Source organism: Centroberyx affinis, unplaced genomic scaffold (genome assembly GCF_046629955.1).
Source record: "Centroberyx affinis isolate AG114_WGS23_722 - 3 ecotype Tasmania unplaced genomic scaffold, CSIRO-AGI_Caff_v1 ptg006219l_1, whole genome shotgun sequence".
NCBI classification, from domain to species: domain Eukaryota; kingdom Metazoa; phylum Chordata; class Actinopteri; order Beryciformes; family Berycidae; genus Centroberyx; species Centroberyx affinis.
In genome coordinates this window covers 1-27500 of record NW_027283157.1, presented here as the reverse complement: position 1 = coordinate 27500, position 27500 = coordinate 1, and the positions used below count along the sequence as shown (strand labels likewise).

At 45.8% G+C, this 27500-nt stretch overlaps 1 protein-coding gene and 1 pseudogene across 1 annotated transcript in view; one reads left to right on the top strand and one right to left on the bottom strand.

Annotated features, from left to right (window-relative positions):
• LOC139638234 (dihydropyrimidinase-related protein 4-like) overlaps window positions 1-25885 on the bottom strand; it is a 27667-nt gene extending 1782 nt beyond the window's left edge. Inside the window, exons 1-13 of the mRNA XM_071512301.1 lie at window positions 25829-25885; window positions 25105-25193; window positions 24451-24635; window positions 11214-11378; window positions 10928-10989; window positions 10346-10426; window positions 9750-9818; window positions 9507-9627; window positions 8636-8792; window positions 3469-3610; window positions 1720-1804; window positions 1397-1482; window positions 131-310 (exon numbers count right to left, since the gene is read on the bottom strand). Of these exons, the coding sequence (XP_071368402.1) occupies window positions 131-310; window positions 1397-1482; window positions 1720-1804; window positions 3469-3610; window positions 8636-8792; window positions 9507-9627; window positions 9750-9818; window positions 10346-10426; window positions 10928-10989; window positions 11214-11378; window positions 24451-24635; window positions 25105-25193; window positions 25829-25885 (1479 nt within the window). The remainder of the gene's footprint in view (window positions 1-130; window positions 311-1396; window positions 1483-1719; window positions 1805-3468; window positions 3611-8635; window positions 8793-9506; window positions 9628-9749; window positions 9819-10345; window positions 10427-10927; window positions 10990-11213; window positions 11379-24450; window positions 24636-25104; window positions 25194-25828) is intronic.
• Window positions 11769-14271, top strand: LOC139638235 (putative nuclease HARBI1; annotated as a pseudogene).
• Window positions 25886-27500: the final 1615 nt, after the last annotated feature.

Genomic DNA, 27500 nt, shown 5'->3' with positions numbered 1-27500 from the left:
GTAGAGTCACACTGAAGCAGCTGGCGGTCAGGGTTAGCTAGTCAGTTACCTAGCTGTGGCTCTGATCCTGTTGTAGAGTCAGGTAGTTTAATCAGTCAGTCAGTAATCAGTCAGTTAGCTCGTCAGTTACCTTGCTGCGAGCTCTGATCCTCTTGTAAACGGCATCAGGAAAAGCTTTCCTGGCAACAAAGCGTCCGGAACCTTCCGTCACGTTCAGTTTTCCATCTTCCAGAACGACTCGTCCGCCGCTGATCACCACCGACGCAAAACCACGACACTCCAAACCCTCCAGGATGTTCACCTCCACCGTCTGCAGAGAAACAGTCAGTAAACCAGTCAGCCAGTCGACTAGTCACCTCCACCATCTGCAGACCTTATGCAGCTGTTTGGTCTGCTAACCAGTTAGGAAGCAAAAATTCAGTCAGTCAGCAAACCAGTCAGTCAGTCTCATTGTGTCATTCCAGTCAGTCAGTTAGTTCTGAGTAAATTAGTTACAAGTAGGGCTGCACAATTAATCATAGATAATCATATACTGTGATTTTATGAATTGTGTAACTGAGTGACACTGAAGCGTTTGGTGTATCGAGCACTTCCATCACACCTGACCAATCAAACCTTTGAATGATCATGTGACAAACTAGTTCAGGTGTCACTTCACTTTCACCTGTCTGTCTGAAGTATACAATGTGGCAGAAAGGTCTGGCTACATTTTAATAAAACTGACGTGGTGCAATACTGATGACAAGAAAATAACTGCCATGTCAACAAAGTGACACCTTGAACCTGATGAACCACTTCAGAGTCACAATGTTAACACTGTTAGAGATGATGGAAAATATATTAAATGCCACACTGAAGAGTTTACATGTTACTTCTTTTAGTTGAGAAAACTAACAGCAAAAATTTGAGAATAGTCAAAGTAACAAAGTAACCAAGCAGGAATTAGTTATTTAAATTCAGAAAATAAGGACACAATAAAAGTAACACAGTAAGAGAGAAAACAAGAATTTCTAGCTGCTGCTACTTTGAGAAATACTACACTGAACAAGACTAGGTCAAAACCGAGTATAAGGCTGGACCGTGTACGGTGTAACTTCATCAGTCAGTCAGACAGAGAGTCAGTCAGTCAGTCAGACAGACAGTCAGACAGACAGTCAGTCAGACAGACAGTCAGTCAGTCAGTCAGTGAGTGACAGACATTCGCCTTTATAGGGCTGGCCCCGCTGTTGCGGTCCAGCCAAAAAAGGTGAAAAAGGGTAAATAAATGTAATGGTGCAAAAGTGTAACAAAATATTTTTTCCCCTGAAATAAAGACAAATAATTGTGATTAATAATCACAAATTTACCAAAATAATCAGGATCATCATTTTTGCCATAATTGCGTAGCTCTAGTTACCAGGTTGTGGGTTTGGGCAGAAATTGTTCGAGTCTCTTTGGGATTCCAGATGACAATGTCAGCATCAGATCCCACAGCAATACGCCCTTAACACACACACACACACACACACACACACACACACACACACACACACACACACACACACACACACACAAAGACAATTAGTTAGATCAGTATAATTAATGTACTGTAAGTAGACAGATATACTGTAGACTGCTATGTTAGTCTGTACTATGTGTCAGTATGTATTGTACTACTATGTTAGTCAATACTAATACTAATACTAATACTAATACTAATACTAATGTAGCTGCAGTTACCTTTGCGTGGGTAAATGTTGAAGAGTTTAGCAGCGTTAGTGCTGGTCACTGCTACAAACTCATTCTCATCCATCTTTCCTGTAGACTAGAGAGAGAGAGAGAGACAGAGAGAGAGAGAGGGAGAGAGGGAGGGGGGGGGAGAGAGAGATGAAGAGGGAGGGAGAGAGAGAGAGAGAAAGAGAGAGAGACAGAGAGAGAGAGGGAGAGAGGGAGGGGGAAAGAGAGAGAGAGAGACAGAGAGAGATGAAGAGGGAGGGAGAGAGACAGAAAGAGAGACAGTGAGAGAGACAGATAATTGAATTTAAAAAGCTAATTTATTGACCTCTTTATTTTACAAACCCATTCAGAAACCAGTGCATGTCAGGCTAAGCAGCATTTGGATTGCGCCCCTGAAGCTGAATAGAAAGGATCCAGGTAAGCCACCTGTCTGTCTGTAGCTAAACCCTAAACCCTAACCCTCCAGGTGAGCCACCTGTCTGTCTGCAGCTAAACCCTAGACCCTAACCCTCCAGGTGAGCCACCTGTCTGTCTGCAGCTAAACCCTAGACCCTAACCCCAGGTACAATCAGCCTTTTGGCGAAACGTCTAGACCAAAAACCTCAGTCCACCTCGAGTGCGACACCTTTACACAGACCTTCACGCCACTTTGTTCCCTATATTCTCAAACTTCAACAAGTTCAACGACTGCACCTCCCCTTCCTGCCCCAGCAGGATCAGGGATAGAAGAAATACTCACACTCATCATCCCATTGGTCAGAAAGAGTACAGTCCTCGCTCTATGGGACAAATCTCCTCCTCCATGTGGTGCAGCAGCCTGGAGGACCTGATACCGGCCCTCTGTCCTAGAACTCCTAACGATGCTGCTTCCTGCACCAGGTGATCCGGTCCAGCTCAGCCTGTCTCCTAATGCTGCTTCCTGCACCAGGTGATCCGGTCCAGCTCAGCCTGCCTCCTAATGCTGCTTCCTGCACCAGGTGATCCGGTCCAGCTCAGCCTGCCTCCTAATGCTGCTTCCTGCACCAAGTGGTCCGGTCCAGCTCAGCCTGCCTCCTAATGCTGCTTCCTGCACCAGGTGGTCCGGTCCAGCTCAGCCTGCCTCCTAATGCTGCTTCCTGCACCAGGTGGTCCGGTCCAGCTCAGCCTGCCTCCTAATGCTGCTTCCTGCACCAGGTGGTCCGGTCCAGCTCAGCCTGCCTCCTAATGCTGCTTCCTGCACCAGGTGGTCCGGTCCAGCTCAGCCTGCCTCCTAATGCTGCTTCCTGCACCAGGTGGTCCGGTCCAACTCGGCAGGCTGGCAGATGTCCTCGTCTTTAAGAAGTTATTATAAAACGGCTTCTCAAACAGTCAGTAAATCCCCGGTGAAGCACCAGGTATTGATCAATGTGATCAGTGTGATTGCAATACAAGGCTTTCAGTGTGTAAATCTCTTAAGTAGGTTTGTTTTTATTTTTACCCGCTTAATTCCTAACCAATGAACAACAGAAATCTGCAGCACATGGTTCTTTACAAACTGTTGTCCGCTTGGCTTGGAGCAAAATGGACCAACTGAAAAAGTTACGATTGTATCAGTGTCATGCTGGTTTAGACTGAGGTCAGGGGTTCAGGGTTAGGGTGAAGGGTCAGAGGTCAGGGGTTCAGGGTTAGGGTGAAGGGTCAGAGGTCAGGGGTTCACGGTTAGTGTGAAGGGGCAGAGGTCAGGGGTTCATGGTTAGGGTCAAGGGGCAGAGGTCAGAGGTCAGGGTATCTTACTACAGCTCTGTCCCAAACCACAGCCATCCTCTCCTCTATCCCGTTGCTTCCTTCTGGGATCAGGGTGAAGTCGTCTTTGCCGACGGCTTTCTGAGCGGTGGAGAAACCGGCCTGAGCGCTGGACGTCACCTGGAGGTCTCCGCTGGAAATAAAGCAAAACAATTAATTAGAATAGATACTGTGGAGTTGAATATACACGTGAATCTACTGTATAGGCCATGCTCTAATGTAATGTGTGGTGATAGGCCCGGTGAATGGGAGATATAAACTCAGTCACTTTATTAGGTACACGTCCTATTTGTCAGTCAGGTGAGCGTCAGTATGAGCATGCAGACAGGCTGGGCCGGTTCAATTACTGTTCAACTAAACTTTCAAATGGGAGACGCTGATTTAAGTCATTTTGAACTTGGTTTGAAGGTTAGTGTCTCCTCAGACTTTACAGTTTAGAATGGTGCCACAACTAAAAACCAGATCAGAGGAGATGTTCTGTTGTACATGCTAACAGGCTAACAGCATGAATCCTGTGCTGAATCCAAATGTCCACCTCCAGACTTGTGGACTGAGCCCTCGCGGACTTCAGTCGTAGGCTATATAAGCCGCTGATAGAAAGGCCTCAAGTCTGTTTCACTCGTTGCCGTGGAAACGTTCGAAGCCAAAGTCTAGCGACAGCTACAGTCATGCACACGGTGATCACTGCAGCACTTGCATATGTAATCGTTCTAATCCTTACACGATACCAGAGGCCAAGAGTTGTTTTACCTGACCGACAGCTTTTATAGGCTACCATCACTTAAAGACTACAATAATAAAATGCATTTTGATTTCCTCTACAGCCTATACTTCTACATATTTGTGCCATGATGTGGTTGAATATTATTTCTGGCCTACATGATTCAAGTAACGTTTTAATAAAGTCATTGTTTTACACATTCATAAGTTGTTTTTGTTTTTTTGTTCGGCAATTGGAAAAACTACAATGTCACGTCCGTATTGCAATGAATTGTGGGTAATTAAATCAGTAAAGTCTGGTGAAGTCTGAACCCCGAGCGGACTCTCTGGAAGTCTGCAGAAAGTCCGCTTGAGGCCCCTGGTGGACTGGATGGATTGTGGATTTGGAGCCTCAGCACTCGCAGACTTCCCTGGAACGCGCCGCAAAGTCCACCAGTCTGCAAGAGCGGTGAAGTCCGGACATCTGGATTCAGCTCTGGTCTCTATGCTAACAGGCTGACAACATGAATCCATGGATCCACCCGCTTGGTGTCAGCAGTACAAACTGCACAGTATAGTACAGTATATTGTACAGTACTGCAGTGCAGTATAATGCTGTGGAGATGTTTTCATCTCTCTCTTAGGCTCCTTGGTACTGAAGCTGCTTCATTTGAACACAGTGAAGCTAAACGTTGGTGCTGACCAGATCTAGGGTGCATTCCATTTGGTAACGATTTCTCCTCGTCTCCTCGCCTCGCGTCTCTTCCTCGAATCCTCGGTCAAAGGTCACGGAGGAAACGAGGAGAAGATGCGAGGAGGCGAGTGAACCTGGCTTGTCAATTGGATCGTCCTCACTCCGCCATATTGAACTGACGTGTGAAGCGTTGCGTTGAGGCTCCTCCCACACAGGATGACAGCTGTCTAAATTATTCTAAGGCTCATGTTTTATCCACATAAAAACGTTTAACAAAGTTCAGATTAATGTTTAATTCATCTAAATTATGCCAGCGTCTAGTGAGCCTTGTCTACCTCATGAAGGTAGAACACTTAAAAAAAAATCCTAATGCCTAAAAAGCGTTTCTGTTTCTGTTTTTATTTTTATTTGTTATTCTGTTTGCTGTATGCTACATTTTAATTTAGTGAAGCACTTTGCAGCACTGATAAGAAAGGTGCTATACAAATTGTCCAACTTTTATCCTTTATGCGACTTGGATTAGACAACGATCATGTGGCTGTTTGACACTCACTGGCAATGAACCACAGTGCTTTCTTTTTATTCCTAAATAAATAAATAAAATTCCCAAATAACCATAGATCTAGCTGTAAGAGCAAAATGTGCGACTTAAAACAAGGAAATGCTGTTAATGTTTAGTAAGAATTTATTCTCCCGAAGAGAAATTCCATGGCAACACACACAAACACAATTCATAAGCCTGATGAATACTGAATGAGAGACACATCAAACAAACGCAGCAAACCAACTGGTGATCCAGAGAAGACACAGAAGTGATTCCAGCAAAAGAAAAAACATACCGGCCTTTATGATGAAAATATGTGCTGTCATGGCAACGGTCATTACGCACCGTGACCAAGGTTATGAATATGGTGAGAATGGAAACAGAGGTAGGCCTAAAAGGCAGAGAAATTTGCATTTTATTTATCTTTTTATATAAAAAAATAAAATAAAATTGTCTCTAATATAGTTGAAAATCGTTCCGTCTGCTGCTCAGCCCGTGCGTCCTCGGTCACTTCCCGGAGAAACCCCAGCAGCTCCCTCTGCTCTTCACCTCTTGGCTGCCGGGGGACCCGAGGAAGCCGCGGAATTCACACATGGGAGCGGGCAGCAGCATCTGATGGCCCCGGTTGCTCATCAGGGGGACTGGGATCGGGGCTGGATGGGGAGCGCACAGCGGCTGACTCCGGCTGCTGGTCCACACATGAGTCTATTAAAACGGGAGGGAGCGCCGACGGCCTCCCGCCTCCCGCCGGTGGTCTCATGCTTGAGGGAGAACCGGGACCAGCTGCAGCCGTTTGCTCCTCGTCCCCAGACCCAGAACCCGGTGCTGCTGACTTGAGGTCCTGTTAGAAAGAGACGCGCATGGTAAAAGAGACGCATGTGTGCATTTATAGGCTATTTCTATATGTCCTAATGAACGGATTTAATTTAGGCTTATTAGATCACGGAATGTCATTCATATTAATGATAAATCCTATAAAATATCTCCATATAAAATTCACGTTACTTGCCCCCCACTCACCCTCTCTATGCTCTGGAGGATCAGCTGGTCTCCTCTGTCCCTATAATCACATTCAAGCCTTAAGATCATTTCCTGATGCCTATTTGGAAAAAGTTTGACATCCTACAACTACAACAGATCTGTCAGTATATGAACATTTAACGTATAACCCTTCATTAACAAATGTTCGGCTAACATTTAAAACCTCTGCTATTTCTGTTTGAAAAATATATAATAAGTTGGGGCTACTTACACCTGTGGATTTTTTTTTGATTTTTTTCTGCCAACGCACGTTTTCTGACGGTATGGAGGCGGGCTTATATCCACACGTGCCAATGGTTAACTGACTTCACTCATTATTTCCGCATCAAGGATACACCTGAGTATCCTCCGACCACGCCTTATTGGAGGACGGAGGCGAGGAGACTTGAAGGATCCTTCATGCATCTTTTAACCAATTGGAACATCCAATTGTCGAAAGCGCTGCTTTCGACACGGTGGACCACAAAATTCTTCTTTCACGTCTCAAATATGGGGTCGGCATTCAGGGAACAGCCTTAAATTGGTTCATGTCATACCTACAAAATAGAACCTTTTCAGTTGAGATTGGCAATATCTCATCCTCCTCTGCCCCCCTCACCTGCGGGGTCCCCCAAGGGTCAATTCTAGGTCCCATTCTATTCTCTGTGTATCTGCTCCCCCTGGGTTCCATTATCCGGAAACACGGCATCTCCTTCCATCTTTACGCTGACGATACCCAGCTGTACCTCCCACTAAAACCAAATAGAACACGCTCCCTGAAACCCCTGTTCGACTGCCTTGAAGAGATCAAATCCTGGATGTCCAAAAATGCTCTTATGTTAAATGACAATAAAACTGAGATAGTTCTATTCTGCCCCCCCGAAAACAGCAATGACATCTGTACATCCCTTGGACCACTATCTTCCTTCACTAAACCACACGTAAAAAACCTTGGTGTGTTGTTCGACTCTGCCCTCAAATTTGACAGGCAGATCAACTCTGTTGTAAAGGGAAGCTTCTTCCAACTCAGACAGCTAGCAAAAATCAAGTCCTTTCTCTCTGCCCATGATCTGGAGAAAGTCATTCATGCTCTCATTTCTTCACGGCTGGACTACTGCAACTAACTGTATACAGGAGCTGCTAGCTCCTCCCTCTCCCGGCTGCAGCTAGTCCAGAATGCCGCCGCTAGATTCCTGACTGGTACCCGTAAGCGGGACCACATCACACCTATACTGGCCTCCCTTCATTGGCTTCCAGTCAAATTCAGAATTGATTTTAAAGTTTCATTATTTGTTTTTAAAGCCCTGAATGGACTGGCACCACCCTACATCTCTGACCTCCTGTGCCCCCATTCCACTTCTAGATCACTTAGATCCTCTGACCAGATGCTTCTCACTGTCCCGCGAACCCGGTTGAAGCAAAAGGGTGACCGTGCTTTTTCGGCTGCTGCCCCAAAACTATGGAATAGCCTGCCCTTCGTTGTTAGGTCCGCCCCTTCCTTGGACACTTTTAAGGCGAGACTAAAGACTTACCTTTTCTCCCTGGCCTTTGAATCTTATTAAAATCACTTTGTGTATCATGCGCACCTTTTCTATCTTCTGTTCTGGGTTATTGTCTGTCTGTCATTTTCATTTTTTTTTTTTTTTTTTTTTTTTGGCTGTTTTAACTCATATGCTGTTACCGCACATGCTTTGAATTCTTTTATAATGTTCTGCGTATCATGCACGTCTTTATCTTCTGTTCTCTATATTATTGTCTGTCTGTTATATATTTTTATGCTGTTTTTACTCACATGCTGTACAGCACTTTGGTCAACTCTGGTTGTTTTTAAATGTGCTTTACAAATAAATTGACTTGACTTGACTTGACTTAATGATGGCGGCTCATTTTTGGATGCCGAGTCAGCGAGGAGACGAGGTCGCGAGGACGGAGGAGAGGACGCATTTTGGCCAAATGGAATGCACCCCTAGTCTGATCTTTGTCAGATGGAAACTCCCTGCAGGATGAAAATGTTCAGGAACATGACAATGACTTTAGATCTTTTTGGGATCAGGTGGATCTGCAGCATGGACCAAAGACCAGACAAGACCAGAACCTTGTTGAATCCAAGTCTTCAATGATTCAGGCTGTTTGGATGCAAAAGGGAAATCCTGTCCATCACTAGCCAGCTGTACAGCAGACACAGAATATAGCATACTAACCATGCTAACAGAGAGGTCAGATACTGCGGGGTTGATGGGTCAGGGTTAAGGGGAGGACTCATAACAAAGGCAGCAGCTTTGGCCCAGTCTTTTGACCAATAATGAGAGCCATCAGTCCCCAGACTGGCTGTGATTGGCTCCCCATACACCACCATGCCTAAGGAGAGAGAGATGTATAAACCATATAATAACAATAACAATAAAACATATAAACCCAAATGCAACATAATTCTGTCTGAATCCAAATTAAACATATGGTCCAATCTCTACAGTCCAAATGAAATGTATGGTCCTATCGCTATTTCATTAAACTACATATATGCTCCGGTCTCTATCTAAATGTGGTGATATACTTTATATTCTCCATTCTCTATCTGTTTAATTGTGAACAGGTTATGATAACATCACATCACTTCCAGCTGATATTGGCGTCAGCAGCGAGTTTGATTAAATATTTTCTCCAGTCTCTAAATGTCTCTATCTCAATGTCTAGTTAAATATATGCTCCAGTCTGTCACTATTGCCAAATTGGCAACTTTGTTGTCATATAAAGTCACCTCTAGTCACCTTAACCTTAACCATAAAGTCTTTATGGTGACTTTATATAGCAACATAGTCCCCTCTGGTGACTTTATTTTCCAAAACCGTCTAGTGCCAAATGGGAGAAGAATAAGGTAGGATGAGGTAGGAAGTAAAGTGTTGGCCTTAAGGTAGAAGGAGGAAAAAGGAGGAGGTAGGAGGAGTCAGGTGAGTAGAAGTACATAGAATGAGGTAGAGTGAGGTAAGAGGTAAAGTATTGCATTTAAGGTAGGAGGAGGTAGGAGGGAGAGAGAAGCAGAAGGTGAGATGTTGACCCACACTGTCGTCTTACCCTTCTTCCTGGATTTAGCAATGACATCAGCAGCTGATTTACTCATCACCTTGGTGATATACAGAGGACAGTTGGCCTGTTTGGCGATGGTTATCGCCCGATACACCGCCTCCGTCTCCACCTGGTGGAATATTATAATGTAGAATAAATATGATGGTTACCGCCAGATACACCACTTCTGTCTCCTAGTAGAATATTATTGAAATACAACAGTAGACATAAGGTGTGTGTGTGTGTGTGTACCTCCTCAGGGTGAGACAGAACATGACCTTCAGGTCCAGTGATGCCGAGTGTGAGAAATTTCTTCTGCTCCTGAAACACAAACCAGTTAACCAGTAAACCAGTAAACCAGTAAACCAGTTAACCAGTAAACCAGTGAGCGAGGGCGGCAGGCTCACTGGTTTACCCGCATCATGACGCTCCTCCCCTCGGCTCTAACAGCTGAAGTGTGGAGGGCGGCGGTCTCAGTCATATGAACCAACCCCACGCCCAAGACGGCATGGGGGGGGGGCATGCTTTGCTCTCCTGCCATTCCCAGAATGCCAGTGAGCCTACCCATCAGGGCAGGGAGGGGGCGGTCCTTGTACGGGGGAAAACACACAGCGCGCCGACAGCCCACGCTCCCCGGGGGGCGGCTCGCACACTTATCTAGCTAGAGGTTCTGCGTTAACCAGTTGTTTAGCTAGCTGGAGGTTCTGGGTTGCTAGGTAACCAGATGAAGACTCTAACTGATGAACAGGAAATGGAATGTAAATGAGGCAAATGGAGAACTGTGATTGGATGTGGTTGAGGGTTCGACACTCTGGGCGGTCTGGTCTGACTAATCCCTCATTGGTTACCTCATCAATGATGTCACCATTCTCAGCGTGGACCTGGGCGATCGCTCCCAGATCCCTGAGGACCCCGAACGCCTCGTACAGCTAGAACAGTAGAACATAGAATAGATCCTATTGTAGTATATTACACATTAAAACATATCATATATATATCATTCTATCATTCAGCTTTAACACAAACAGAATAGTTCTTACTTATTAGATGTAGTATATACTCTATATAGCTGGGAGACAACATGAATTATAGAGTTATGGTTTGTCTAGATGTAGTTCAGCTCAAAGACAGAAGAGCTATTATTAATGTTTCATTTCCTTATAACACAGCTACTATATATTTTATCTAGCTATAACTATAATACAAATGTATTTATAAATTGTAGCTATTTATTATTATATCTATCTATTACGCTGTTATAAATTAATTATATAGTATAGGTAGCTTTAAATCAGCTACAATAAACTATATTTATTGTAATTATAACCCATATAACTCAAACAGAGATGAATGATAAATGACATAATATACTACTACTACTACTACTACTACTACTACTACTAATAATAATAAATAAAGTTTTTGTCCACCTGAGAGTCGGAGCTCTGATATTTGTCTTTATAAGCCATGAAGAGCAGGAAGGAATTCACTCCTGGAAGAGGAAATACTTCATTAACAACACAGTAGTACACACAGTACTGCAACAACATAGTACACCTGGACCAGTGCACATAGTAACTGTGTGTGTGTGTGTGTGTGTCAGCACAGCCTGTCAGGGTGGTTCAGACATCAACGTCTATTTGACCTGAATATGTCATCTCTACACACACACATGCACACCCCCCCCCCCCCCCACACACACACACACACACACACCTTTGTCTTTGACCAGGCTCTCCACCTCCTCGTACAGCCCCTCATGCCAGCGGGTGATATCCATGTGCAGAGAGTAGTCGCAGCACGCCCTCTGGTCCGCCACGTCCCTCCACTGCTCATACGCTGCCAGTAAACTACTTCCTGGTTCTGGTACCACATGGTCAACTGGAGACATAATGAGAACAATAATAATGATAAATCAGTAGTCCATCCAGCTCATCCTGCTAGGCATGCTGGGATACCTCTCCCCGAGGCCTCCAGTGGGCTCCTGTAGCTGTGTCCCATTTCCGGGTCCGCCTCCTTCGAAGGACGCGGTCCACGTAGGTGTGGCCTACGGAAGAGCGAAGGCTAGGCTAGACCTGCGCCAACTGCCCAAAATGGGATGGTCTACAGAGGATTCCCTTCTACGTCATAGCGAGTTCCCGCCCCTACGCTCCAGACAATAAACAGCAGTAAATACCGGCCGCTCGCTACGCATACAAATCGCTGAAGATGGAGTTGAGCGACCTAACTATGGTTTTAGTTATTTATTTAATTTATCTGATAGTGGAGGAAATGGAGAGACTGGCAGTGAACCGCCAGGCTCGGCGTCGGTTGGTTTACCTGAGGATGAGCTCCTCAGGAGACCGTGGCCAGGTAAGGAAGCTAGATAAATCAAGTGTTAGGCTATTTAAAGTTTTATGCATAACAGCCAACTTGTAGCTAGCTGCTGTGTGGCAGTTTCCACTAAACCTAGGTAATGTAATGTTACACTAGAAAATGTTTTAGTTTAGTTGTAGTCATGGTTTAGTAACATTCAAGTAATAATTCTAGTCATTAATCAAATACAGTAGTAGGCCTATTGAACAATAGCACAGTAGACCAAATACTGGTTGACAATCAGAAAATCACTGAGGTAGTTTTTTATCTCTGTCAGTCACCACATAAAATATGTGTATACTGTATACTGTACTGTACTGTATAGTATACTGTATACAGTATACTGTATATGTATACAGTACATATATGTATATATGTGTGTATATATTCTATATATACACATTGGAGACAGACATATGTATATGTATTTGATGTGGTGACACAGACTTGATTATGATTGTGACAACTAGTATTTGGGCTACTGTGCTGTTGTTCAATAGGCCTCCTACTGTAGGCTATTTGATTAATGACTAGAATGTACATGTAATGTAGGAAAAACAAAATCTACTACCTTGAAGAAACAATTTCTTTAGTAACTGTCAAGATGGGTATCACTAATTTTATATGAACTCTCCACAATTTAACATGATTTATTTGATAACGTTGATACTTTTCTTCCAATGCAGAGACCCCAGTACTGCAGGATAAACCTGTCAGTGCCTGTGCTGGAGAGTTTTTTAACAATCATGACACCCGTCCAGATTTCCGGCTGAGTCGGGAAGCCCTGGCAGTCCTGCTTGACCTGCTCAGCCAGGACCGGCGTCATGGATGGGGTGCCACAATTGAAACCCTGGTGTTCCTCTTCTGGCTGTCAAGTGGGGCATCATATCGGGTGGTCTCCAGAGTGTTTGGGATGCCCCGTTCCACTGTCCACCGCATCGTCCACAGAGTGACAGAAGAGGTTGTGGCGATCAGGCACAGGGTCATCCACTTCCTGAGGACTCCGGAAGACCTTGAAGCTGTGTGTCATGGGTTTGCAGGGCTGGCAAGACACCAGGCATTCCGGAGGGCTGTGGGAGCAATCGACGGCTGCCATGTCCGCATCAAGCCACCGGGCGGCCCCGATGGTCAGTGCTACAGAAACAGGAAACTGTTTCCCTCCATCATCCTTCAAGCTGTGTGTGACCATCGGGGTCGCTTCATCGACACCTATGTGGGCTGGCCTGGGTCAGTTCATGACTCCAGGGTGCTCCGCCACAGCCCACTGTACCAGAGGGCTGTATGTCCTCCTCCAGGGAACTTCCTCCTTGCAGATGGGGGGTACCCTTGCCTCCAACACCCACTCCCCCTCATCACCCCCTACAAGAGGCCTGTACAAGGTGTGGCAGCCCAGCGCTTCAACGCACACCACTCCAGGGCACGTTCTATTATAGAACGTGCCTTTGGAATGATGAAGACCAGGTTCCGGGCCATCTTCTTGCAAGCGCTGGAGGTCAAGCCCACCTTTGTACCTCAGGTAAGTCATTACTCTGTGATGTTTTTTTTCTATAATTACATAAATAAATCTAGATAAACAAATCTAACAATAGTGTATCTTTTTGTTGTCTAATAATTTGTTTCAGGTGATAACAGCATGTGCCGTCCTCCACAACATCTGCCTCGGGGCTGGCGATGTCATGGCACCAGAGGATGAGCCTGAGGAAGATGGGGATGAGGATGAGAGTGAGGAGTTGGAGGCAGCAAGTGGTGCTCCCTGGCGCAGCCAGCTGTGTGCGGAGGTGTCCACCCTGGAGGAGGTGCCCCCTGACCACAACTATTTTCAGTAGGCAAGTTAAAGCACAAAACTATTATATTCCATCCTCCAGTGAATCAGGGCAGGGATGCACAGCTATGTCTTATCTAAATTAGCAGAACTCAGTTGTTATTCCTACTTTGCCCTGTACACCAATGGTTTACTTACAAAACCTTGTAGTAATTGTATTCTACCAACTGAGTAGTAACTGTATTTTGCCAATTGGGACAGACATCCCTGCCCTGATTCCCCTGTTTAACACCTAGACCTCATTTTAACTACAATATGATTGGTGGAGATAATCATATCACATCTGAGATGCAGTATTTTAAGAAAGTTTGGTCATTTAGGGAGGGTCATGAGGTCACTGTTTGTTTGTTTGTGTATTTGAAGGACTATAAAGCTGAACAGCAGCACAATATATGGCATATTCTTACATGGCAGTTAAGGTTGTATTTTGTATAGCACTGAGTGTCTCCTCTTATTCTTGTCCCTTTCAGAAACATCTTGGAGACATGGCAGCCGTCGATTGCAGCATACCAGCCCTGCAAACCCATCTCACTCCTTGGACGATGCGGTGGACAGCCCAGAGGCATCCCAAACTCTTCTGGAGACCACCCCAAATGATGTCCCGCTGACAGAGAGAGAAACACCAGGGTAACTGTTGTGGCAGTCCATCCATGTCGTCGGTTATTAGTCAAGCAGCACCATCAGACTCCCTGCTCAGCTGACCACCTAAAAATTTAGTGTTGTTTGTTTTTTGAAACATTTTTAAAATCAGTTCTTTCCAGGCCATTTTGTTGCCAGTTTGTTAATTGTTCAGTATTTTTATCACACATTTTTATTAGTTCACTGTTCCTATTTACCAATCTATACATATGGCCTTAGTTCAATGTTCACTGTTCCTATTTACCAATCTATACATATGGCCTTAGTTCAATGTTCACTGTTCCTATTTACCAATCTATACATATGGCCTTAGTTCAATGTTCACTGTTCCTATTTACCAATCTATACATATGACCTTAGTTTGATGTTCACTGTGCCTTTTGACATTCCAATTTGCATCAATTGCATGTTGTGCTGTGTAAATAAAATAAACAATTTATTTTAAATAAAATATTTATTTATCAACAGAATTCATAATTTTTTTTGTTCATTGTTTGTCAACTAATTTTTCGAGAATTGCAAACAATCGATCAGCTCTCGCCCTACTCTCCTCTGCCCGCTTTTCCTCTGCCTCCCTCTGGAACCGCATGTCCTCCCTAACAAGCTCCAGCAGCTCATCATCAGCCCTCCTAGCCCGCTTTGCTGGCCCTGGCTCAGATGCTCCTGCCTCAGTCCCTGCCTCTCCTTCCTCCTCCTGCTCCTCCACTGCTGCACTTGGCCCTGGTTTGTCCTCTTGGATAGAGGCAATGAGAACGGGGGGGGAAATGGAGTGCCTCTGTCCCAGCACCTCATCCATGGGGACAAACCAGGGCCAAGTAGCAGCAGTGGGTTTTCCACCACTGACTCCCTCTCCTGACCCTGGACACTTGCAATCCTACAATAGAGGATAACATGACAGTCAAAAAAAAATGTCACAACTTCAAGGCACATTTACAATAATGTCTTTATTAACTTCCATGATTGTAACAATTATTATTACTTTCAAGTTACTATACAATGTGCAAAATGAGAAAGTGGTGTTTTACTTAACAACCATTTTTTTAGGCACTACAAATTTTGACAAAATATGTTTTCCAGTTGGTATGTGTTCTGATTAATTGTACAGCTCAATATAATCCCATGTCATTCTCTTTTTTTTGGACTTACCTTATGAACTGAGGTTGCAATGCATCCTCTACTGAAAGACTGATGATTTTTGGGGTTGAACTAAATTAATAGACTAAAACTTGGCTAAATAACTTCACAAGCAAATACTAAATACTAATACTAAAAAAACTCACTCATACTTACATACTTTCTAAGCATCATCAACAACCATTTCTTACAACCAGTCTATGCTACATACTTTATATTTCTTTTTGAGATTGTCCCACTTCTTTTTGGCCTGCAAGGGAGTCACCTTCCCTTCCAGGCCCATTTTCTCCAGGATGATCCTATAGCACACAGAGAGAAAACAAGTTAAAAAAAAAACATAGGAGGCGGATTATAAATCAGTTGTCAGCAAAACAAAGGTTTATGCCCCATCTACTGGCTATCTCGTGTGCTTTGTACAGGTAACTCATTATTACTGACTGATTATTCCACACTGTAGCCTATATTTATAAAGTTTCATTTGTTGCGAGGTATCAATATTGTATAGAAGCATCTAGCCAAGACAACTGCCGTTAACTACATTATAGCCTACTGCCCTACCTCCAGCCATAGCTGGCAGAGTTTTTGGCCCCAGTGAAGAGGCCGTCATTCTCCACCCTGAGACGGATGAATCGGCCCGTTTGTTCTCTGCTCCCTAAACACAGAAGCAAATATTTAAGCAGGTGACATTTTCGACATTGTAAGAGGACCAGCCGATAACAAGCACGGAGACTGGACCTCTGATAGCGAACAAGAGTAACCTAGGTTAGCTACCTAACGTAGCTGGATGGTTAGCTGGGCTGGTAACGTTAGTAGTTAAGCTAGTCATATAACTAACGGAAACTTTGGCGCCTGTGGAAACATACTACTTACTTTAATATTACACACTTAGCTTTTGGCAGTGAGTTTTAAACTAAAGAGAAAAGCGAAAACCAATAGAAAGCGAAACCAATACTCACATTTAAAGGTGAATTCCTCCGCTTCTGTGGACGTTCCTGCCGGGTTAGATGCCATTTTTTTACAGAAAAAATATCAACGAGCGACCGGCGCGCAATGAATTTTGGGATACCATGGGCCGCAAAGGATACACCGGTTCTGTCCTCCAAATTCGGCCAAAAGAAGGCTGCATTTCTCGGCCGCATATGCAGGAGCCTTTGGAATGGGACAGCCTTCATGACCCAGTATGACGTGTTCGGCCTCGAAATGCGGGCTTCGAAGGAGGCAGCCCCGGAAATGGGACACAGCTTGTGTAAAACTGTCAGTCAGTCAGAGGGGCGGAGCCTCTCGCCACGTTCTGCACCAGCTGCAACCGAGCCGCAGCAGCTTGGCTGAGGCAGGTGAAGGGTCAGGTCAGGTCAGGTCAGGTGAACTGGGTTAGGGTTGGTCAGGTCAGGTAAGGTGAACTGGGTCAGGTCAGGTGAACTGGGTTAGGGTTGGTCAGGTCAGGTCAGGTGAACTGGGTTAGGGTTGGTCAGGTCAGGTGAACTAGGTCAGGGTTGGTCAGGTCAGGTCAGGTGAACTGGGTCATGGTTGGTCAGGTCAGGTGAACTGGGTTAGGGTTGGTCAGGTCAGGTCAGGTGAACTGGGTTAGGGTTGGTCAGGTCAGGTCAGGTCAGGTGAACTGGGTCAGGGCTTGGTCAGGTCAGGTCAGGTGAACTGGGTTAGGGTTGGTCAGGTAAGGTCAGGTGAACTGGGTCATGGTTGGTCAGGTAAGGTCAGGTGAACTGGGTCAGGGTTGGTCAGGTCAGGTCAGGTGAACTGGGTTAGGGTTGGTCAGGTCAGGTCAGGTGAACTGGGTCAGGGTTGGTCAGTGCAGGTCAGGTGAACTGGGTTAAGGTTGGTCAGGTCAGGTCAGGTAAACTGGATTAGGGTTGGTCAGGTCAGGTGAACTGGGTCAGGGTTGGTCAGGTCAGGTCAGGTGAACTGGATTAGGGTTGGTCAGGTCAGGTAAACTGGGTTAGGGTTGGTCAGGTCAGGTCAGGTCAGGTGAACTGGATTAGGGTTGGTCAGGTCAGGTCAGGTAAACTGGGTTAGGGTTGGTCAGGTCAGGTCAGGTCAGGTGAACTGGGTTAGGGTTGGTCAGGTCAGGTGAACTGGATTAGGGTTGGTCAGGTCAGGTGAACTGGGTCAGGTCAGGTGAACTGGGTTAGGGTTGGTCAGGTCAGGTGAACTGGGTCAGGGTTGGTCAGGTCGGTTGAACTGGGTCAGGGTTGGTCAGGTCAGGTCAGGTGAACTGGGTCAGGGTTGGTCAGGTCAGGTGAACTGGGTCAGGGTTGGTCAGGTCAGTTGAACTGGGTCAGGGTTGGTCAGGTAAGGTCAGGTGAACTGGGTCAGGTCAGGTGAACTGGGTCAGGGTTGGTCAGGTCAGGTGAACTGGGTCAGGGTTGGTCAGGTAAGGTCAGGTGAACTGGGTCAGCTCAGGTCAGGTGAACTGGGTTAGGGTTGGTCAGGTCAGGTCAGGTGAACTGGGTCAGGGTTGGTCAGGTAAGGTCAGGTGAACTGGGTCAGGTCAGGTCAGGTGAACTGGGTCAGGGTTGGTCAGGTAAGGTCAGGTGAACTGGGTCAGGTCAGGTCAGGTGAACTGGGTCAGGGTTGGTCAGGTAAGGTCAGTTGAACTGGGTCAGGTCAGGTCAGGTGAACTGGGTTAGGGTTGGTCAGGTGAACTGGGTCAGGTCAGGTCAGGTGAACTGGGTTAGGGTTGGTCAGGTAAGGTCAGGTGAACTGGGTCAGGTCAGGTCAGGGGAACTGGGTCAGGGTTGGTCAGGTCAGGTGAACTGGGTTAGTGCAGTAGTCCAGTTCTAAGTTGGAAGAACCAGGACTGAACCAGCTTGTTAACATGACGCTACTGCAGGAGGTCTCGATATCAGGGGCCAAGGGACCCAGACACTGATGGATCGTGTTAGCAGTGAGCTGCTAAGCATAGACTAAAGTCTGAGCCGCGGACAAATTAGTGACATTCTCATCCGTTATGTGAGGGCCTAGAATAAAAAACACTGAAGAGGAAGCAAAGATAATTTCATTGTTAAGGTGGATCGGACCCCAAGTTACATTCTGATGACAGAACCAGATTTTACAGCAAGATCCATATTGGTGGATAGAGGTTGTGAGCCTTGCCTACTGGGGTGTAGCCTGTCCCGGGCGGAGAGGGTCAGTCCAGAAAAGGCTCCACAGACTCCACAGACTGTACAGTACAAATGGACGCACACATATATGCACAATCAAGCACACACAGTTTGAGAGCTGTCAGAGCTGCATTACTAATCTTCATGAGTTAATGTGTCTCAACTATTTTTTTTTATACAAGAATCCATTTAATTTATGGGAGACTATAATAAAACATTGCTGTGTTTTGTTATACCTCCGGTGGGACAGTATGTACATTTCAGACTGGAGCTTTTGCTGATTCTTCCCCAAGTGCTAAAAAAAAAGGCAGTTGGTTCCTGAATATTCATGTAGTGCGATTTCAATACAGGCAGCGCCTCAGAGAGACAGTGGGACAAGGGACAGGGAGCACAGAGGAGGACAGACAACAGACAGGGATGGAGAGACAACAGACAGGGATGGGGAGACAACAGACAGGGATGGAGAGACAACAGACAGGGATGGGGAGACAACAGACAGGGATGGACGACAGGGACAGAGCCACAGATTTAGAAGATTCAAACATCACTGCGTTCACTAATCCAACTCAAGCTCATCCCAAGTTTATAGTTGTGCAGAAGCGAAAGTATGGTGTGTTGTCCTTAGAGAAGTGGTTTAAGGATTTCCCCGGGCTGCACTACAGTGCCTCTTTAAAGGGAGATTTATGCTTCCACTGCATCAAAGGCTTTTCAAAAGAGAAGGGACCTTTGCTAGAAAGGTACACCCTGCAGTTGTCAGCACAGGATTTACAAATTGGAAGGCTGCTGAGAAGTTTGCAGCTCATGCTAAAAGTCACTCCCACTGCCATGCAGTCACAGTGATTGGACATAAAACAGTGGACTCACAACTAAGCTCAGCTGTAGCCAGACAACAAGAGGAGACAAGACTTTGTTTACTGAGCATTGTAGGTTCTGTCAAGTACTGAGTCCAACAGGGTGAGGCTTTAAGAGGCCGTCTAGAAGAGGATGGAAACCTGCACCAACTTCTGAAAGACAAAGCACAAGACGGCACAGTCCTTCACAAGTTTTTGTATGAAGACCTAATTGGGTAAAGACCTTCGAGTCTACCTGTGCGAGTCCACTGAGCAAGGACACACATAAGCTACTCTCATTTTACTCTCTTGGCCTCCCTTCGCACTCACCATGTGCTATCAATATATCCCTGTCATCCACGGCAACCGCAAAAAACGCATCAGTCATAAAAGACAGCGCAATCCTGAGAACCACTACTCTCTCAGAAAAGCCTCAGCTACTTCCTCTGCTTTTTCCTTTGGCTTATGGAATTGTCAGTCTGCTGTAAATAAAACAGAATTTATCCAAGCACTTGCAAACCTATCCGACATTCAGGTCCTAGCCCTGACCGAAACCTGGATCCGTCCAGAGAACACAGCCACACCAGCTGCGCTTTCAGCTGACTCCACTTTCTCCCACACACCCCGTTCTGCTGGGCGTGGAGGTGGCACAGGGGCCCTTATTTCCAAAGACTGGAAATTCACTAAACTTTCTCCTCTAAGCAATAACTCATCCTTTGAATACCAGGCAATCATGGTTACCGCTCCTGTCAAACTATTTGTGGTTATCATATATCACCCTCCAGGGCTACTGGGGAACTTTGTTGTTGAACTGGACATGCTACTCTCAGCCATTCCTGAAGATGGCACCCCACTGATTGTCATGGGGGACATGAATCTCTATCTTGACAAACCCCAAGCGGCTAACTTCCTTACACTACTGTCCTCATTTGACCTCAAACTGGTCTCCACCGCTCCCACACACAAAGCGGGCGATACACTCGATCTGATTTTGACTCAAAACTGTTCCACGGCAAATCTGACTGTCACTCCCCTACATCTGTCAGACCACTTCTTTGTTCAATTCATGGTCTCCTTGCCGGAACATCCTCACGTTCTGCCGCAAATGGTCTCCTTCAGACGGAACCTCCGGTCCCTCACACCGGCTCGGCTCTCCGATGAGGTCACGGCTACCATGCCCCCTCATAATGAGTTCTCCTCACTCCATGTCAATGAGGCTACAGACACACTCTGCTCCTCACTAGCTGTCTCTCTAGACAATCTCTGCCCACTCTCATCTAAACCTGCTCGTAAAACCCCCACTAGCCCATGGCTCACCAGTGTCATCAAAGAGCAACGGGCTCAGAGCAGCGGAGAGAAAATGGCGCAAATCCAGTGATCCCACCGACCTCACTGACTATCAAACTCTCTTATCGGCATTCTCCTCCCATCTAAAAAATGCCAAGACCACTTACTATCAGGATAAAATCAGCAGCGCCAAGGACGCTCGCAAATTATTTTCAGCTTTTAACTCACTCCTCAAATCTCCACCACCTCCACCCTCAAGTTTGCTCACGGCTGACCTCTTTGCATCCTTCTTTACTGATAAGGTTTCTACCATCAGTAATCAGTTCTCTGAGCCTGACCAACTCAGTCTGCTGCCACCAGCTAACAGGACCTCACTCCTGTCCTTTTCCCATCTCACTGAAGAGCAAGTCTCCAAACTACTACTTGACTCTCGCCCCACTACCTGTCCGTTGGACCCCATACCCTCCAACCTCCTGCAGGCCATCTCTCCCACACTTATCCCTGCAGTCACGCACATCATCAACTCCTCACTCTCAGCGGGTGTGTTCCCCACTGCTTTTAAGCAAGCCCGGGTTACCCCGCTACTAAAGAAACCTACACTCAACCCATCTCAGGTTGATAATTACAGGCCGGTTTCACCACTCACCTTTCTTTCCAAAACACTTGAGCGGGCGGTCTTTAATCAAGTCTCTGAATTCCTTTCTGAGAACCGCCTGTATGATCCCAACCAGTCTGGCTTCAAACGCGGACACTCTACCGAGACTGCGCTCTTGTCTGTAGTAGAAACACTGCGATCAGCTGGAGCTGCCGGTCAGTCCTCTGTCCTACTGCTACTTGACCTATCGGCCGCCTTTGACACGGTGAACCACCAAATCCTCCTCTCCACACTGAGCTCGGCTTCTCAGGATCTACCCTCTGCTGGTTTGAGTCCTACCTCTCAGGGAGATCCTTCAGAGTGTCTTGGAGAGGGGAAGTGTCTAAATCCCACTACTTGTCCACAGGGGTACCTCAAGGGTCAGTGCTTGGACCCCTTCTCTTTTCATTATACACCACCTCACTGGGTGCAGTGATCCGCTCACATGGCTTCTCTTATCATTCATATGCTGACGATACCCAGCTCCTCCTGTCATTCCCGCCAGACGACCCCACAGTCTCGGCGCGGATATCGGCACGCCTCGCCGACATCTCGGCTTGGATGAAGGAACACCACCTTCAGCTTAACTTCTCAAAGACTGAGCTCCTTGTCATCCCAGCCAGTCCCTCTATACAACAACAAATCAGTATCCAGCTCGAATCAACTGAGCTCATACCCACAAAGTCTGCCAGAAACTTGGGTGCCATGATTGATGACCAGCTAACCTTCAAGGAGCATGTGACTTCTGTTGCTCGGTCATGCCGATTTGCTCTATACAATATCAGGAAGATCAGACTCTACCTGTCTGAGCATGCAGCACAACTCCTGGTACAGGCTCTTGTAATATCACGCCTTGACTACTGCAACTCCTTACTGGCAGGGCTCCCGGCCTGTACTTTCAAACCTCTGCAGATGATCCAGAACGCGGTGGCACATCTGGTCTTCAACCAGCCCAAAAGAGCACATGTCACTCCGCTATTCATATCCCTCCACTGGCTCCCAGTTGCTGCCCGCATCAAGTTCAAGTCCTTGATGCTCGCCTACAAAACAATAACCAAAACGGCTCCGACCTACCTGAACTCCCTCATTCAGGTCTACGCTCCCTCCCGCTCACTACGCTCTGCCATGGAGCGGCGCCTGGTGCTGCCACCACAGCAAGGCCCTAAGTCTCTAGCCAGACTCTTCTCTTCTGTGGTTCCCCGGTGGTGGAACGAGTTGCCAAACTCCATTCGATCCGCAGAATCCCTCTCTATCCTTAAGAAAAGGCTAAAGACCCAGCTCTTTAGCGAATACCTCCTTTCATAAAAAATTAAAAAATAAAAAAATAAAATTTTTTGATGCACTCTATGCATTACCTCATAGCACTACCTTGTAGCACTCCCTCGTAGCACCTATGTCCTGTTGGACCAGAACTTAGCTTGTTGCACTGTCTCGTAGCACCTTTGTCCTGTTGGACCAGAACTTAGCTCTATAGCACTTACTCTCGTTGTTCTCTCCTATCTAGAAACTTGCTTGTGTTGTATGCAAATCTCATGTGTAAGTCGCTTTGGATAAAAGCGTCTGCCAAATGTGAAATTGTAAATTGTACAAGTGGTTGGAGACCCGCAAACACGATTACACTAGTCCTAAAATGCAAAATGACACACTTTGCATAATGAGCAATGAAATTGTCAGAGGAATAGCTGATTCCATAAAATCTTTTTCTATCACACAATTTTCCATTGTTATAGATGGAACATAAGACCTATCAGGGCAGGAGCAATAATCTAAGATATGTAGATCACAACCTGATTCCCCATGAAGAATTCATCGGCAAGTGTTCTGTATCTGAAACTACAGGAGAGAGTATTGCGAAAATGGCAAAAGATGTGCTTTGTCGATTAAACCTACCACTGTCTGCACTGCGAGGCCAGACGTGACGGGTCGCTAATATGTCAGGAAAGTACTCGAGTGCACAAGCTCTGATAAAGAAAGAACAGCCTTGGCTATGTATGTTCACTGTGGTGCACATTGTGTGAATTTGATAACACAGAAGGCGTGTACATGTTCTGTTGAGATGCCCTTGATTGGGTCCATCAATTGGGAATTTTGTGTGGACAGTCAGGCAACTATAAAGAAATGTTCAGTCAGATAGCCACAGCAGATCATGGGTTCTCAAAGACCCTCAAGCCACTCTGCCAAACGAGATGGACAGCGAGACGTAGTGCCATCAAGTCATGAGAGAGGAGAGAACCGAGTCGGTACGACTCGGTCCTCTAGTCTGGAGGTGATGGCAGAAAATAACTCCCACAGCAGCCACTGCTAATGGCTTGCTCCAACAGTTCAGGAAAAGAAAAACAGTCTTGGGTCTCTCTGGCAGGAGCAGTGATTGGAGAACTGGAGTGCCTCAACACATCTCTCCAAAGGAGAACAGAAACAGTCTCTGGCATGAAGGCGCCACTGAGTGTGTCCAATCCACTCTGAAACAGAAGAGACATGGGGGAACCTTCCAAACTCTGTTTGAGGAGGCAACTACCTTGATCGAGTTACTCGGGGTGGAACCCATTGAAATGCCAAAACAACACAAGCCGACTAAGTGCTTTACCAAAGGAAGTGGGTCCTATGTCAGAAAAATTCAAGTAGAGCACCACAGAAACGAGTTCTACAAAGTCCATGATGTGGTAGAAACACAGTTCAATGAGCGACTTCAGCAGGATGGTCTCCTGACCCTCCAAAAACTGGAGAACACTTTGCTCACTGGACAGATCGATTCTGCTGTACATTTGTATCCTGAGAACAAGGAGACTTTCTGAACTGTTGGTTTGATCAACTGTTAACAAATCTTGTGATATCATGTTTCATTTATTGATCAGTAGTTTAAGTATTTTCCACCTAAAATTCACCAGAAATTATCATTTCACAAAAGAGTCTCCCGGGGGGGCTATGCCCCCAGGCCCCCCCAGACGGTTGGTGTTCTCGGGGTCTGTGCATCTCAACCCCCCAATGTTCAAACCAGAGTTACGCCCTTGTTGGCAACAATGGCTGCTTATTGCTAAAGAATCAAGAATAAAGAAGATCAAGAAAAAAATAAAAAATAATGGCTGGTAGAAGTCTTAATAATATTTTAAATATAATATTTTAATAATAATCTTACTGATCATGGTGGTTCCTCCAGCCACAGCGGCTCTGGTTCCCTGGTAGAAGTCGTCTTGTGGATTCATTCCCTTCTGCGGAGCGTGGAGGTTGGTGTTGGCGTCGATCCCTCCGGGGACGACCAGGTGACCGTAGGCGTCGACCGTCTTCACCCCACTGGGAACGATCAGGTTCTCTCCTATCTGTCTGTTAGGTAAACAGACAATGTTATTAATAATATTATTAATAATATTATTGATATCTAGCAGTCCTGCCTGAGTCCTAATAGAGATGGGTGTAACCCAAGGATTATTTTGAGTTTTACATTCCCAGCTATTCAACTGGAGCTTCCAACATTTACCAGTGGTGGACTGGTTCTACTGGTCAGCTCCCAGTAGAAATCAGTAGAAGACTGTGTTTTACTGGTCAGCTCCCAGTAGAAACCAGTAGAGACTGTGTTGTACTGGTCAGCTCCCAGTAGAGACTGTGTTGTATTGGTCAGCTCCCAGTAGAAACCAGTAGAGACTGTGTTGTACTGGTCAGCTACTGGTCTCTGTAAGCTTTATTTATCCAGATAAGTTGACAGACAGACAGACAAACTGGAGGGTGTGTGAGGAGAGAGACTGTTATTAATAACAACAACAACAACAACAACAATAATAATATTAATAATTACTTGATGGTTCCATCCTCGATGTAGATGTCGGCGTAGAACGACTGGTCGTCATTGACGATCTTTCCTCCTTTGATGACCAGACGGTCGCCCTGGAAACAGACAACAAGCTGCTTCAGCTGGTACTCACTGCATCTCCATCAACAACTTCTAATCCGACAGGCCGTCCCCCACGGTGTCCCCCAAGGTTTCATTGCTACGCCGATGACACCCAGCTCTACATCTCCACCAAAACCATCACTCTTGCCATTCTCTCCATCCTCACAAACTGTCTCACTGAAATAAAAACCTGGATGAAAAGCAGCTTCCTCACGATCAACTGCAATAAATCAGAAATCATCATCATCACCCCTAAATCCCTCCTTCCCTCCTCCCAGGACTTCTCACTCAACATCGATGGTCACACAGTCAAAGCTTCCCCCCAGTCCTAAACCTTGGTGTCACTTTGGATCCCATCCTCTCCTTCAAGTCACACATCAACATCATCACCAAAACGTCCTTTTTCCATCTCTGCATATCGCTCGACTTCGACCCACCCTCTCCTTCTCAGCTGCTGAAACTCTCATCCACACATCCATAACCTCCAGACTGGACTGAAGCAGCCTCCTGCCTGGCCGGCCTCCCTCCCTCCATCCATCCTCCCAACACTGCGATTCGTTCAGAACTCAGCTGCCGGCTGCTCACACACTCCCGCTCCACAGAACACATAACACCCGTCCTTCAACACCTTCACTGGCTCCCAGTACAGCACAGAATCCACGTCAAGATCCTCCTCATCATCCATCACCACACCCCCACCCGCCACCTCCGATCAGCTGATGCCGATCTCCTGACCCCCGTCACCAGGACCGAGCAGGACCCATCGCCCCTCTGGAACTCCCTCCCTCCACACATCAGAAACTCAGACTCACTGCCTTCATTCAAAATTAAATTCAAAACCCACCTTGCCTCTCCAGAACTGAAATGCTCATGTCATTATTTTATCATCTTCATTTATTATCATCACTTTTGTATCAATTGTTTTTATGTTTTTTATATATTTATTTTCTTTCTCTTTAGTGTCTTTAGTTCCATGTAAAGCGCTTACAAATAAAATATATTATTGTTCATTATTATAGTAAACCAGTCAGTCAGCCAGTGAATTACTTAAATCTCCAAATCCTCCACTGTCCAGAGTTTTATTTTGTGTCTTTCTGTCCATTCAAAGCTGTGTGTGTGGTGTCATGAACCAAAAACACTCTCAATCCATTTCTCCACGTTCATTTTCCAGCATCTCTCTGAGCCTCACCAAGAACAGGCCATTTCTGTCTCCGTGTCTTTAAGGCTCATTAATATTAACGACCCTCCGTTCCCATTGGCTAACCGTTTCCAGAGTGAAACGTGAGACGCCGCGGCCCGGCGGCTACAGGTAGGGAAAACTCTCCGGTAATAAACAATGACAACCGCTCAACCGCTTTGAAAAAAACACTTTGTTAGTCTATTATTTCTTACAAAAATGATAATGAGCGAACCTTTGTGACGCCACAAAGTTACAGAAGTCCAAACGGCTCGTTTAGAGGCTCGCTGCACTAATATGGATTGTGTGGATTTAGTTTTGATACTTTCACCATGTTTAGATAGACCATCCAACTCCTTTATAATGTAGTTAGTCAGTCAGTCAGTCAGTAAACCAGTCAGTCAGCCTGGTGTATCAGTGCACACTGTTGGGGTTTTTAGTGCCTTGCTCAACAGCAGCTTGACAGTAAGAAGGAAGCCAACCAATCAGCTTTCAGAATATTTCTCTCTATCAACATGTAAATCCATTCGTGTTTCAGAAGCAGAGCGGACAAAGCGAGAGGAACAAGACAGAAGAGTCAGAACAATAAAATCTGGTGAAGACAATAAAAGTAATCTTTAAAAACTGAACATAAGAATTATATCAAGCTGTCTGTCTTTCTCCCTGTCTGTCTGCCTGTCTGTCTGTCTGTCTGTCTGCTCCCCTCTCCTAGGCTGAATGTGGGTCACAAGTACAGTACATAGAACACACACACACACACACACACACACACACACACACACACACACACACTCACATACACGACACGTCTATTTAGTGGGATGATAGAAGAGAACAGCTATGTCCCAAAAACTAGACACACACACACACACATCTGTCTCTTCCTATCTCTCTCTTACTGTGACATCACATTAAAACAACATCTCTTGGTTAATGAGCTCTCTGAGTCTGAGATAACGAGTGCTGATTGGCTGAGACTGGAGCATGAGACAGAGCCAGGACTCGACCCAAAACCATCTTGATTAGGACTAGGATAAAAACCTGTCTCTATTACGACTAGGATATAAACCCGCCTCTATTGGGACTAGGATGTAAACCCTTTCTGTTAGGACTAGGATATAAA